The sequence below is a fragment of the Lutra lutra genome, chromosome 4 (assembly GCF_902655055.1).
Source record: "Lutra lutra chromosome 4, mLutLut1.2, whole genome shotgun sequence".
In the NCBI taxonomy this organism is placed as follows: domain Eukaryota; kingdom Metazoa; phylum Chordata; class Mammalia; order Carnivora; family Mustelidae; genus Lutra; species Lutra lutra.
This window is the reverse complement of record NC_062281.1, coordinates 188,910,748-188,923,966: the sequence shown is the minus strand read 5'-3', so window position 1 is coordinate 188,923,966 and position 13,219 is coordinate 188,910,748. Positions and strand designations below refer to the sequence as shown.

Genomic DNA, 13,219 nt, shown 5'->3' with positions numbered 1-13,219 from the left:
AGGGACTTGCAAACTGTTTTCCAAAGAGGTCGCACTGTTTTACAGTTTCACCGGTGATGTAGGAACATTTTAATTTCTGCACATCCTCACTGATACTTGTTGTCTGTCTTGTGGTAATAGCCACAGTAGTGGGTATGAGGAACTACCTTGCTGTGATTTTGATTTGCATTTTCTTACTGGCTAATGCTGAACACCTTTCTATATGCTTATGGTCACGTGTATATCTTTTTTTGGAGAAATGTCCATCCAGAGCCCTTTTTCATTAAAAAAATGGTTTTATTTGTTTTTTATTGTTGAGTGTTTTGTTGTTGTTGTTTTTAGAGATTTTATCTATTCCAGAGAGCACAAGCAGCGGGGAGGGACAAAGGGAGAGGGAGAAGCAGGCTCCAAACTAAGCAGGAAGCCCGATGTGGGCCTCTATCCCATGACCCTAGGATCATGACCTGAGCTGAAGGCAGATGCTTAACTGTCTGAGCCACCCAGGTGCCCCAAGAGCTCCTTACATATTTTGGATTCTAGTCCGTTATCGGGTGCATGATTGGCAGATGTTTTCTCCCATCCTGTGGGTTGTCTTTTCACTTTCTGTTACAAGTTTTAATTCACTGAAGCAGAGTGTCTTTTTTGTAGCCCACCTCCAGGAGCCAGGGGAAATGAATAAGTATAAAATATATGTGTCCTGTTGGTGTTCCTGTGTCTAGGTGCGGGGACACAAAGGCAAGATTAAGATACCATAAGAGAGGGCAGGCCAGTTATCTAGATCCGGCAGTATTTCTTTTGGTGTTTTTTTTTTTTTTTTAAGGGGTCTTATGGTTTAATATTAGTATTAAATAAAATATTAGTTTTATATTAGTATTGTAGCTCTTATCTGGAGGTAGCACCAAACACAAAGAAATGTCGTTCACGTCCTTTGTGATCTTAGCTCTCAGGACTGTGGTTGTAATTCTCATAGCATTGGACATGTGTGTGCTGTAAGCATTTGTATAAACTGCCAGCTCTGACTTTCTAGTGCTCAAGGGCATTTTGACGTCTGCCTGTAGTATTCTACCTGTAGCACATCTAAAAGTGTTCTCCTTTGTTCTCCCCCCTGCAGTTAAAAATTCAAGATGTCCATTTGCGCTTTGAAGATGGTATTACCAATCCGTCCCATCCTTTTGCATTCGGCATCTGTATTAAGAATGTGTCCGTGCAGAATGCTGTGAATGAGCCTGTGAGTATCAACTGTGCTTGCAAACTAGGAAGAAAGCACTGGGTCTTGGGAATTTGGGGCTCTGCCTTTGGTCATTTCATGTTCCCTAAAGGAGGCCACGTTCTTGATCACTATGTTCTTTGGTGGGAATGTATGTTTCTTGTCTGTGTCAACAGATTAATTTGCCGAAGTTGGGAAATGTCCAGTTTTCTCTGACCTTTCTTTATTTCATTCTTATGTTAAGTGTTGATGTGATCCCTTTCATTTTGTGCACAAAGAAACTGAGTCACAGAAAGGGTTTCAGCTTTGACTTTTTTCTCATGCTATGTGTACTCCTAGGGTAAGCTCATTCTGTTTCAGAGAATCAGCCATGCCCTGGGAATATTGCTGATGCCTTCCACATCTTGAACCCTGTATCCACCTCCCTTCTGACCTCCTCGTTCGTGTCTTTAATTACCTATGGGACACCTCTGTGGTGTTTTAGGCTTGTCATAAGCAAAATTATACCGTTATGTTCCACTGACCCTTTATACTTCCCTGAAACCACTGTTTCCCCTTTATTCTCTAACATGTTACTGAATGTTAAACAAAACTAATATCTTTTGAGCACTTTTATGTGCCAGACACTGTTCTTAGCATTTTACATGATTTGCCTCATTGGATTCTCAGTACTTTTCACCTCCACTGTTAATCTCACATTGCATACAGCTAAGTATGCCAGGGCACAGAGGGGTGGAGTGGCAGAGCCGGGTCTTGAACCCACATGGACCAGCTGCAAAGTGGGGGTTGGCAAACGGCGGAGTGTAGAGCAAAGCCCCTCCATTCTCTGTTTTTGTCCATAAAGAATGACTGGATCACAGCCACACCTGTTGTTTACGGATTGTTTGAGGCTGCTTTTCTGCTCCAGTGGGCAGAGTTGAGTCGTTCCAGTGGAAACCGTGTAGTCCACGAAGCCTTCCTGTGTGCTCTCTGACCCTTGCGGGAAAAAGTTCGCCCCCCCCCCCGCTGCGGATCACGGGTCCTCAGCCACTGTGCTCAGCTCCCCAAGCCTGTGCTCAGCCTTCTGGTTCTTATTCCTCAACCTCAGTATCCATCCACTCCCAGCATCCTGCCAGTTTTCCTTGCAAAGTGTCTCAAATATGTCTCTTCTTGTCGTCCTCACTTCAGGACCCTGTAAGCTTTGGCCTGAACTCAAACATGCGGTTTTCGTGACTTCCTTGCTTCATACCAGGCCCTCAATTGTTTCTGATGCAGTGCTTGCCTGTCTCCTCCACACCACGGCACACCGCATTTGGCCAAGGCCCTGGGGCTAATGCGTGCAGCTGCTGGGGGCTGGAGGTGGCGAGCCAGATAGTTCTAAATGTAACCTGAGCCTATAAACGTGCCCATCTCCCAGGACACTCACGACTCTTTTTCTCTAGCACACCAAGGAGGGAAGCTCCACTTTGCACTGTGGCCAGAGTCCTTCTTGTTCCTCAGACACATCCCTGACCCTGCTGGCAGGCCTGCACCACAGCCCTCAGAGGCTCCGTGTCTCTTGAAGTATCAAGTCCAAACTCCTTAGTGCGGCATAGACTGCCTTTCCTAGCGTATTCGTTTCCTAGGGCTGCCTTAAAAAGTCACCATAAGTGACATGGCTCAAGATGACAGAAATTTATTCCCTTTAGTTCTGGAGGCCTGAAGTCCAGAATTCACGTGTTCGCAGGGTCGGTTTGTCTGGAGGCTCTGCGGGAGAAGCCGTCCCTCCTTGCTTCTGGTGGTTGCCGTTGAGTTTCTTGCCTCCTGGACACGTGCCTTCCTTCTTTGTCTCCATCTTTCTCCCCTGGGTGTCTGCTTTCTCTTCTTAGAAGGACCCCCGTCATTAGACCAGGGCCCACCCTCATCCAGTATGACCTTGTTTTAATTGGATTACATCTGTAAAGACTCTGTTTCGAGTAACATCCCCTTCATAGGTTCTAGGAGGTCATGAATTTCTGGGGGCGGGGGGGGGGACTTCACCCAGGACACCTAGTAGCGTTGCAAGCTGCTTTCATTAGCACTTGATTCCCCACTCCAAGTGTGTGTACAGTCCTGCCCTCCCACCGTGAGTGCGGTGCTCCCGTCACACAGATGTAGTTGCCATCCTCTGAAGACACCAGGCCGTCTGTGCGGTGGACCTGATGCTTTGACGTGTGTCCCCATCCTTGCCTCCTACCCTGCCTGGTGTCCAAACCATACACATCTCTTGAGGCTTATCCACGTGGCGACATTTTCTCTTTTGCTTGCTCGTAGCCTCTCGTGTATTTTTCTTCTGCTTCCCTCTGCTTTGTTAAAACTGTTGCATGTTTGTGTCCCCATTCAGCCGGATTTTGAACACTGTCAGAGCAAAACCATGTTTTAATTCAGTTTTTTTATCCCCAGCACCCTTGCACAGTGCCAGTGCATGCCTCCTCAGAAATGGTTGTTGAATGGATGGACGAGTTTGTGAATACAGAGAGTCATGTTTGTTTCCTTCCCTGTTTTACCGCAGGTACAGAAGTTAATGCGGAAAAAGCAACTAGACGTGGCAGACTTCAGCATCTACTGGGATGCCCACTGCACTTTGTTGGGGGACTTGCCCCAGGTGGAGTTACAGGTAGGATTCCGGCAGAAAGCTCTGTGGGAACGCAGCACGGAAGTAAAGAGTGTGGTGCCCCCGCCACATAGGTTTCTGTTCTCTGTGGCTCCGGTCACCATTCCCATGTCCCTCTTCCTCCGTGGGCCTCTGATCTCTAGTGGGTTTGCTTGACGTACTTTGCGTGTAGTTCAGAACAATATATAGTGTTTTGTGTATGTTTCATGTTTGTATCGTAGGCTAGGTTTCTTGGTTTTCTTTTTTTTTCCACTTAAAGCTCTATTTTTAAGATCAATTAATGTTGCCGTTTCTATTTCTGGTTCATTGCTTCTGACTCCTGCACTGTAAATCTGTGGCATACATCTAACGTACTTACATATTCTTTAAACCATCACAGACTCGATGTCCGGATTTTAAATGAACAAAACACCAGCTCTGACTCTTTTTTTTTTTTTTTTTAAAGATTTTATTTATTTATTTGACAGAGAGAGATCACAAGTAGATGGAGAGGCAGGCAGAGAGAGAGAGAGAGGGAAGAAGGCACCCTGCTGAGCAGAGAGCCCGATGTGGGACTCGATCCCAGGACCCTGAGATCATGACCTGAGCCGAAGGCAGCGGCTTAATCCACTGAGCCACCCAGGCGCCCCCCAGCTCTGACTCTTAAAGAAGAGCTTTCTTACTCTATGTATATTGGAACGTCACCTGTGGTGGTATTCCTTTAAGAGATACTTAGAAAGGCATTAAAATCATGGGACATAAAGTATTTTTGTTTGTGAAGGATAAGAAATTCTGAGTTAAATCTTTTGGTAAAGAAATTGTGGGTGGTTTAAGTAGAATGCGGAAAAAGGACTTATTTTTCCCCCTTATCTAAGATTTTCTTTGGCTTGCATGCTGCTGTACAGAATGGTTTTGTTTTGCTAATTTGATGAAATAAATACTGTACATCCATATAGAGAACCATACGCAGTTATAGAAAATAAGAACAAAGATCTTTATGATAACTATGGAATAGTCTCTGAAGTTTAGTGTTAAGTTTAAAGAACTGAGGTAAGACAGCATGCGTGCCATTTGTGTGAGAATGGTTAAAAAACCAGAAAATCATGGATCTGTCTGAACACAGGCAGAATGCCTCTGTGTGATACAGAAGAAACTGCTATTATTGGTCGCCTCTGGGGGGAATAATTGGGTGGCTGGAGGATGGGAGTCAGGAGGAGATATTTCACTTTTCTTTTTAAAGATTATTTATTTATTTATTTGACAGAGAGAGGTCACAAGTCGGCAGAGAGGCAGGCAGAGAGAGATGGGGAAGCAGGCTCCCTGCCGACCAGAAAGCCCGATGCGGGGCTCAATCCCAAGACCCTGGGATCATGACCTGAGCCAAAGGCGGAGGCTTTAACCCACTGAGCCACCCAGGCGCCCCGATATTTCGCCTTTTTTTGCCTTTCAGTTTTGAACCACATGAATGTTTTACCTGATAAGAGATACAGATAAAATTTTAAAAAATGCTAGAGAGCTTTTAGATTCCTAGTTTTGTCCTCGTTTGGGATTCTGAGGTAATACACTGTAAGTTACATAGTATACCAGCTTGTGACTTGAACCTTGAACATTCACCACGAGGACAGACATTCTTGTGACCCGCAGGAGGCCATGGACAAGAGCATGGAGAGCCGCGCGCATCACTACATCCTGGAGCCCGTGTGCGCATCTGCTCTCTTGAAGAGAAACTGCTCCAAAGAGCCCCTGAGGTCTCGGCACAGCCCCCGGATCGAGTGCGACATTCACCTGGAGACCATCCCCTTGAAACTCTCTCAGGTACTCTCTTTCTGCCCGGTGGCTTCACCTCTCCCTGGGAGACCAGTAATGGGGGCTAAGGAAGCGCAGCGATAGAAGGCTCTCAATACTTCATGGCACCCCAGCGGGAAAGAAAGTGCCCGGGAGACCAGTGTCGTGGCCGGTGTAGCACCCGCTGTGTGTCATATGGTGGGACTGGGCTGCCGTCTGGTTAGTTTTGATTTGGTTCTGAAGCACAGGCCAGAGTCCGGGACGTGCAGCGAACAGGAGTACTGCGCTGTCCGTGGTCAGAGAGAAGGGCCACGTGATGCTGAAATGTGGTCTCGGGTGCGCCCTGGATTTCCACTCAGTGGCCTGACCAATACAGATTGTCCTCGATAGAGATGGGCGTCAACCGAGTAGAAGAAACACATCAGTGTTAACCTAGTTACTCTCTCTTAACCTCTGCTGAAAAGCTGCAGTACCGGCAGATCATGGAGTTCCTCAAGGAGCTGGAACGAAAGGAGAGGCAGGTCAAGTTCCGAAGATGGAAGCCCAAAGTGGCCGTGTCTGAGAAGTAAGGGCTTGTGGTGACCTGTGCCCCTGACGTGCATTGTGGAACGTGGCTGCCCTTGTCCGTGGGTCAGAAATGGGCCTCACTGTCCCTGGCATGTGGCTGGAGCTAAAATACAGTTGATTTTTTTGACCTTTGAAGAGTCATCTCTGTGGTTGACCTGCATGGATGTTTTTACTCTGTTTCGTTGGTGTTGTGGGTTTGCTCCCAGGTAGAGCATGGGGGAGTTAAAGTCCTCTCCGTCTCACTTAGCAAGTACACCAGTGCTGCTCTCGTGGGATTCGACTGTGTAGGCAGTAACTTCATAGTGATCTCTGAGCCTGCTCCCCTGTGTCCGTGCTCCCGTGCTGTCCGGGCAGCATTTAGGTAGCACACCTGATAACTTAGGTAGCAAAAGTCAGTCTTTTCCTGTTGCAGTGATAGACTGGGCTGGGCCAGTGTATTAAAAATTTTCAAGATCCAGTGTATTTCCACGGCTTTCCGAAGTATGCCATTTAAAATCTTTCATGTCCAAATCCTTGCTAATTATCTTAAGATCGTTTTTACCCTGTGGTCACTGGTTGATTATCTGTCAGTGGACCGCACTACTGTTACAGGTGATTCAAACCAATTCTGTAATACGTTATTACTGATGTTGAAGTTGAGAATCTATTATTTGATGTTCTTCGTGTGAGAAGTAATTAACATTGTTATGAAACATCTCAGCTGCCGAGAATGGTGGTATTTTGCTCTGAATGCCAACCTGAACGAGATCAGAGAGGAGAGGAAGCGCTGTACCTGGGACTTCCTGTTGCACCGGGCCCGCGATGCCGTGTCTTACACCGACAAATACTTCAGCAAGCTGAAAGGAGGCTTGCTGCATGCAGACGACAGGGTGAGGGGACTCTTGTTACCTTCGTTGTTTCTTGGCTTCCAGTGGGAGCGTGGGGAGGCGGATCAGTTCCCTCATCAGACTTGTAGGGGTTTGTGAAGGCGTCTGGTTTCTCTGGAGCTCTAAGACCTGTTTTGTTTGTTTTTGTTTTAATCCAAACAGGAGGAGATGCGCCGGATTGAGGAGGAACAGAGCTTTGAGGAGTTGAAGATTTTGCGTGAACTGGTTCATGAGCGATTTCACAAGCAGGAAGAACTGGCGGAGGTAAGACATCCTCCATGGGAGGGCACGCTCCGACCCTCCATGCTCAGAGAGCCTCAGTTCCGACGTGCTGTGCTTCTCGGTGGGGGTGGCGGGGGGGCGCAGCGGAGAAGAATCCGTGGGACATCTCAGCTTGTTTCTGTCTCTGGGGCCTCATATTTGCTCATTTCTGGTTCACGCAGAGCCTACGAGAGCCTCAGTTGGATTCTCCGGGGGACTCCCCTGGGGACCCGGAGACGAGTGGAGGCAGTGGGATGCTCCAGTACCTTCAGTCCTGGTTTCCTGGCTGGGGTGGCTGGTACGGGCAGCAGACTCCTGAGGGGAGAGTGGTCGAGGGGCTGTCGGCAGAGCAGCACGGACAGTGGACTCCCGAGGAGATCCTAGGTAAGGGGGGTGCGGGCCTTCACTTGCCTGCCCTTGGCTGTCGTGAAGGGAGACGCTTGGTTCATGAAAATTCGTCTGGTATTGGTGCAACGGCCCGTGGTGTTTGTCAAATAAAAGAAGGAGACATTTGTAAAACAGTTCATCTTGCATTCGTAGATTCAGATGGAGGAAGTTTTTGAGAGAGAACTTCTTTTGCAGCTTCATTGCCGCCTTGGAATAATGAGCACAGTTTCAGAGCTGAGCGGTGGCGACTGTAAGAGAACGAAGCAAGTTCAGGAGGCTTAAACTCTGAAGCTGGGGGATCAGTCCAAAGCCGCTCTTTAGAGCCGTGCTGTGCAACACGGTAGCCGTAGTCACAGATAGGCAACCTATCTATTGATTTATATTTAAAAAAATATTTGATCGAGGGGCGCCTGGGTGGCTCAGTGGGTTAAAGCCTCTGCCTTCGGCTCAGGTCATGATCTCAGGGTCCTGGGATCGAGCCCCGCATCGGGCTCTTTGCTCAGTGGGGAGCCTGCTTCCCCCCCCCACCTCTGCCTGCCTCTCTGCCTACTTGTGATCTCTGTCAAAAAAAAAAAAAAAAAATCTTAAAAAAAAATTTGATCGAAGCAAACATACATAAAATGCACACACCGTACTTACATAGATTGGCAGCTTCCAGAGTGAATATTCCTGTATAACCTGCATGCTGGTAGAGAAATAGAACACAACCAACACCCCAGAGGGCTTTGTGCATTTTGTACGCTGTCCTGCGTGTTAGTCTTTTTCCTGACTTTTAACACCATTGATTTGTTTACCCATTTTCAAACAGATGGCTATTTAAATTCAGATTAATTAAAATTAAAAGAAAAAAATTCTGTTTTTTTCCTTTAGTTACACTAGGCATGTCAGCCATGGAGCCCAAAGGTGCCTGTTCCTGGTGGTGCCTGAGCCCGCTGTGAGGACATAGAGCATCTCACCGTGTTGGGCAGTGTGGGTTATGCTGGCCTCTGTCCTGAATCTTCACATCCTCTCGGAGAATGAGCTGATAAGATCTCTCTCTCTTCTTTTTTTAAAAGACTTTAAAAACTTAATTATTCATGAGAGAGACAGAGGTAGAGGGATGCGGGACTCAATCCCAGGACTCTGGGATCACAACCCGAGCCAAAGGCAGACACTCAACTGACTGAGCCACCCAGGAGCCCCTGATAAGATCTCTTACAAAACACTGGGATCATTTTGCACTGGGGATGAAGCAATTGTTCATGACTTTGGAGTTCTTCCCTGAACAAAGGGGAAGATTGTTCAATAATGTCATCATCACTGTGATCTGTGGGGCCAGTAGCGCTTTTCGACTTTTTCCATGTGTTCCCCTGACGTCTTTCCTTCCTCACGCTCAGGCACCGAGGAGTTTTTCGACCCCACCGCTGATGCATCCTGCCTGAGCGCCTACACGAAGCGGGACCTGGTGTTTGCCACACTGAACGTGCAGCTGCAGCGGGGCACCGTGACGCTGCTGCACCAGGAGCCGGGCGGCCGGCGGGCCGAGGAGCGCGCCTTCATGCAGCTCGAGTTCTCAGGTGCTGCCCCGCAGAGCCATGGGCTGCTCTCCCCTGGCCCCGGCGTCCGCGCGTGTCTCCCTGGTCATGGTCCTCACGTTCCAGTGGGCTGCTGTGAGCGCGGGATGGTGGGAGGCAGAGTCACTGGGGGAGTGCGGGGCTCGGCGCCTGTGAGCCTCCGATGGGAGCATTCGCCAGCCGGTCGGCGCAGAGGCCAGTGTTCTGTGTGTCTGTAAAAGACACTTATTTCATCTGTATTGTGGATTCCCTGATCCCGGACTCGGCCAGCCGCACCGTAACTCGTGCCCCAGTGAAACTTACTGCTGGAGGGCCTGGCACACAGCGTGGGGGCCGCTGTAAACCGTGACATCACCAACAAAAAGTACAAAAATGCAAACCGCCTGGCACTAAGTAGACCACGAGAGGGGCACATGGGCGCAGCACGATGCTCTCTGGGTCACCCTCGGCTGTGAGCGTGCACATTAGATGACTCAGATTTGCTTCTGCTGTGCACATGTCCTCAGAACCACCGAGAGGCTGGATGGTGGGGCTGTGAATTAGTTTTAGCGAGTAGGTGAATTCACAAACATGGAACCCACAGATACTGAGGATGGGCCGTGTTTGACATGTTTGTGACTGAATTAAAGGTGTACTACACAGATGCTGGTTTTTTTACATCTCACACAGACTTTTATTTCAGTGTAGAAAATAGCCCCTTATCTCAGTAATTTAAAGGTAAACAACCAAAAAGAAAAAAAAGCCAGTTTGTTTGATTTTATCATCTTGAGAGTGGACGTATCATCAACTTAGTGTGAACCAGCAGATGGCTTGAACTCAATGGTTACATGCTCCGTTTAGAATTCATTCTGCAGGGAAACTTCTGATAGTCCGTATGTAGTTACAGAGAGAGACTTATACAGACCCAGTGATACATGGATAGGATTTTTAGTTCTACTTTCAAGGAAAAAGACATCACAATATTAACCGTCCTCTAAAATATTACAGCTTAGACTTGTAAGATACTTTCGGTTTTCATGGTGTAGTATCAACTCTTACACTGGTATATTTGTAGGTGTGAAGCTGCTAGCAGAGTCTCTTCCTCGAAGAAATTCCTCCTTGCTCTCAGTCCAGTTGGGTGGACTGTTTCTTCGAGATCTGGCCACAGAAGGCACCATGTTTCCCCTTCTGGTGTTCCCGAATTCAGTACGTACGGCAGTGGGATGGCTGCTCCGTCCCGGGTGGGGTGGACTGTCTTAGGTGAGCAATAGGTAATACTAACTCAGTTCATTCTGACATTTGGTCATGTTGAGAAAGATGGGCTGATTAAAAACAAACTTGAATTTAGTAAGGTTTTTTAATTTGCCAGAGAGTGAATGTTGGAGGGTTTTACGGCAGTGCCTTCTTCCTCTCCTCTGTCGTAGCTGCCGTTGAGTAGTTTGCTCTGTTTTGGAAGAAAATGGCATCAGCACCACTGTTTTCTGCATTTCAAGGTCACTGTTGTGCATCTCCTCTGTCTGGAGTTCATTTTCATGCATTCTGACCCTAAGTCACTGATAGAAAGTCCCATCTTTTTCAGAGTTCCAAGAGAACCACTTCAAGTTATCTATATATTTGTAATCTTTTATAGTCAATATACTTTATTAATTAGATCTTTGATCTTAATTAAGTTGGCAGAGGTACGATCAGAATAGCTGAGCATTTAGCCACTTGCTCTGTCTGATTTTTTTCAGGGGGTGGTTTGTGGAGAGGGTGGGAGATGCAGGTGTGAGCATCTACAAAGCCTTACATACTTCCTGCTCATTTAGGAATCTGTCATTATACACACTCACTGCCGAGGAGCGGAGTAGTACACTGTCCATTTTAGCTTAGAAAAAGGCACAAATGAGAGAGATCAGTGTGCAAGTCCTCTCATCCAGTGTCAGGTGAGTTTCGTTGGGAGTGCTGAGCGAGAATGATGCCACAGGGCAGGACTTGAGGAAGTGTGTACACAGCCAGTCGTCTCTTCTCACCTGACATTCTTGCATTTTGTGTGTGTTTTAATAGCAAAAAGAAGTTGGCAGAGTCTCACAGTCTTTTGGTCTCCAGACAACATCTGCAGACAGAAGTGATCATAACCCTGGTAATTTGTCATATGTTGTTAAAACTAGTCCTTAGAAATAAGATGATTACAGATCAGTAGTCTTAGTCAATTGTAAGAGGGAGTGTGTCCTGTTTTGTCCCAGCAGTTTGTCGTGTGGCTCTGTGTTTGTCTTGGAGACTCTGTTCTCTGTTAACCCTTGTGTGACTGGTGTCTGCCTGTAGTGCTTCCGGGGCCTGGGTTTCCGTAATGGGAGTGAGTACAGTGACCCAGTCTTGAGGATTCCTGTTGAGGCGGTCCTCATTAGGGTCTCTATTTTATAGAATTTTCGTAAATGAGAACTAATTAGAAAATAATTTAGAAAATGTCTTTTTTCCCAGAATTCCTTACAGGTTATCAGGAATAGGGTGATTGTTTTTGCTGTGTTCCATTTTCTTTCTCTGCTTCTTCTCTTTAGCTGCGGATCCAGATGACCCGGTTTTTGAGATGCTGTATGAGAGAAATCCAGTGCACAGCCATTTTGAGAGGCGGCTGAATGTCAGCACGAGGCCCTTGAACATCATATATAATCCCCAGGCTATTAAAAAAGTAGCAGACTTTTTCTACAAGGGAAAGGTTCATACCTCAGGTTAACTTTTTTGTTTGTTTGATCTTCTGTTACTTTCTATAGACATCTTTCTTGTCATTTTTAGTGCTTTGGACAAGGGTTATTACACATTGAAGTGACCTGGAGTGGCTGGAATCAAAAAGGCCTGGAGGGCCTGTGGGTAGGGTTGTCCTTAGCTACGGAAACAGGGGAAGTGTCCTTGGAAAGTTACTTTTCCGAAAGGGATCAGTATTAAATATTTTCTTTGTCTTTGCTTCCATTAGCATGCTTTAAAAAATAGCTTCCATTCTATTAGGAGGGTGGTTTTCTTGGCTACTCAGGATATTCTAGGCCAGTGAATTTAGGAGGAACGTTCGAGAACTTCCCTCTAGATGGCGGGGTCAGTGGTCTGTTTCACCTGCTTGGCGCAGTGTGAAATACTCATCCTTTGGGTGAACAAGGAAGGGCTCATCCTTGTGCTGTTCTCTGTCATCATTGCCTTATTCATGCCTCCCTTCGTTCCCAGGAGAGATTTGAGACCGTAGGAGCAGAAAAAGCACTCTTGTTGACAGGCGAAAACAATAGTCCTTTCCTACATGTATCCCCTCTCTTCCTCCTTATAACAAGAGGGCTATTTTAGTTTTTGGACGAGTTTTTGAGTCTTCGTGTCAACAACAGTTGTAAATGCTGTGGCTTTATTGCTCTGTCACTGGTAGAATATAGAAGGCATTTCCTTCCAAATCCCACATTCTCTTTTAACGTAGCGGTATGCTTTCAGGATATAGAATGGTCTGGGATCGTTCAGAAAATGGTTCAAGAAAATGCTAGTGACTTAGGTGCCTCCCCCACGCCATGGCTGGGCCCCCATCGTTGCCCCCGTCTGGTTACCTCATGCAGTGTCGGCACGGGTGGGAGTAGGAGCCGTTGTTATATGGACGGTTTTTTAGCTTCGTTGGGAAGTCGTGGTGAGAACAGATGTTGCAGTCGTCTTTTCCACCCAGTCGCTTGAGAATTCTCACTCTCCCGTGCGTCTCTAATCTTGCAGGTTTTGGCTATCAGTCTGAACTTGAGCTGAGAGTGGCAGAAGCTGCCCGAAGACAGTATAACAAACTGAAGATGCAGACCAAGGCAGAAATCCGACAAACGCTCGATCGTTTGCTGGTGGGAGACTTCATTGTAAGTGGGGTAGGGGTTGGCGCCCCCTCTGTCAGCTTCTTCCCTTCCTCTGGTTGAGTATGCTTGTTTCAACTGCAAGCATGGAGTTCACTGATAATAGGAAATCCTTCTTAGCTAGCAAAAAATAAAATCTCATGGCCTTGACAGGCTGTCAAGAATACAAATGAATGGGGACGCCTGGGTGGCTCAGTTGGATAAAGCCT

The 13,219-nt window shown here is 47.0% G+C and overlaps 1 protein-coding gene across 9 annotated transcripts in view; it reads left to right on the top strand.

Moving 5' to 3' along the window:
* Positions 1-13,219, top strand: part of VPS13D (vacuolar protein sorting 13 homolog D) — a 254,700-nt gene that overhangs the window by 14,424 nt on the left and 227,057 nt on the right. For 8 of the 9 annotated variants that reach the window (XM_047723620.1, XM_047723617.1, XM_047723616.1 and 5 more), the window contains exons 6-17: positions 1,091-1,207; positions 3,696-3,800; positions 5,421-5,591; positions 6,026-6,126; positions 6,829-6,997; positions 7,157-7,258; positions 7,438-7,639; positions 9,019-9,198; positions 10,250-10,380; positions 11,221-11,296; positions 11,712-11,882; positions 12,886-13,016. In XM_047723620.1, the coding sequence (XP_047579576.1) occupies positions 1,091-1,207; positions 3,696-3,800; positions 5,421-5,591; positions 6,026-6,126; positions 6,829-6,997; positions 7,157-7,258; positions 7,438-7,639; positions 9,019-9,198; positions 10,250-10,380; positions 11,221-11,296; positions 11,712-11,882; positions 12,886-13,016 (1,656 nt within the window). Of the gene's footprint in view, positions 1-1,090; positions 1,208-3,695; positions 3,801-5,420; positions 5,592-6,025; positions 6,127-6,828; positions 6,998-7,156; positions 7,259-7,437; positions 7,640-9,018; positions 9,199-10,249; positions 10,381-11,220; positions 11,297-11,711; positions 11,883-12,885; positions 13,017-13,219 lie in introns of those variants that run through there. The other variant, XM_047723623.1, reaches the window with a different exon arrangement.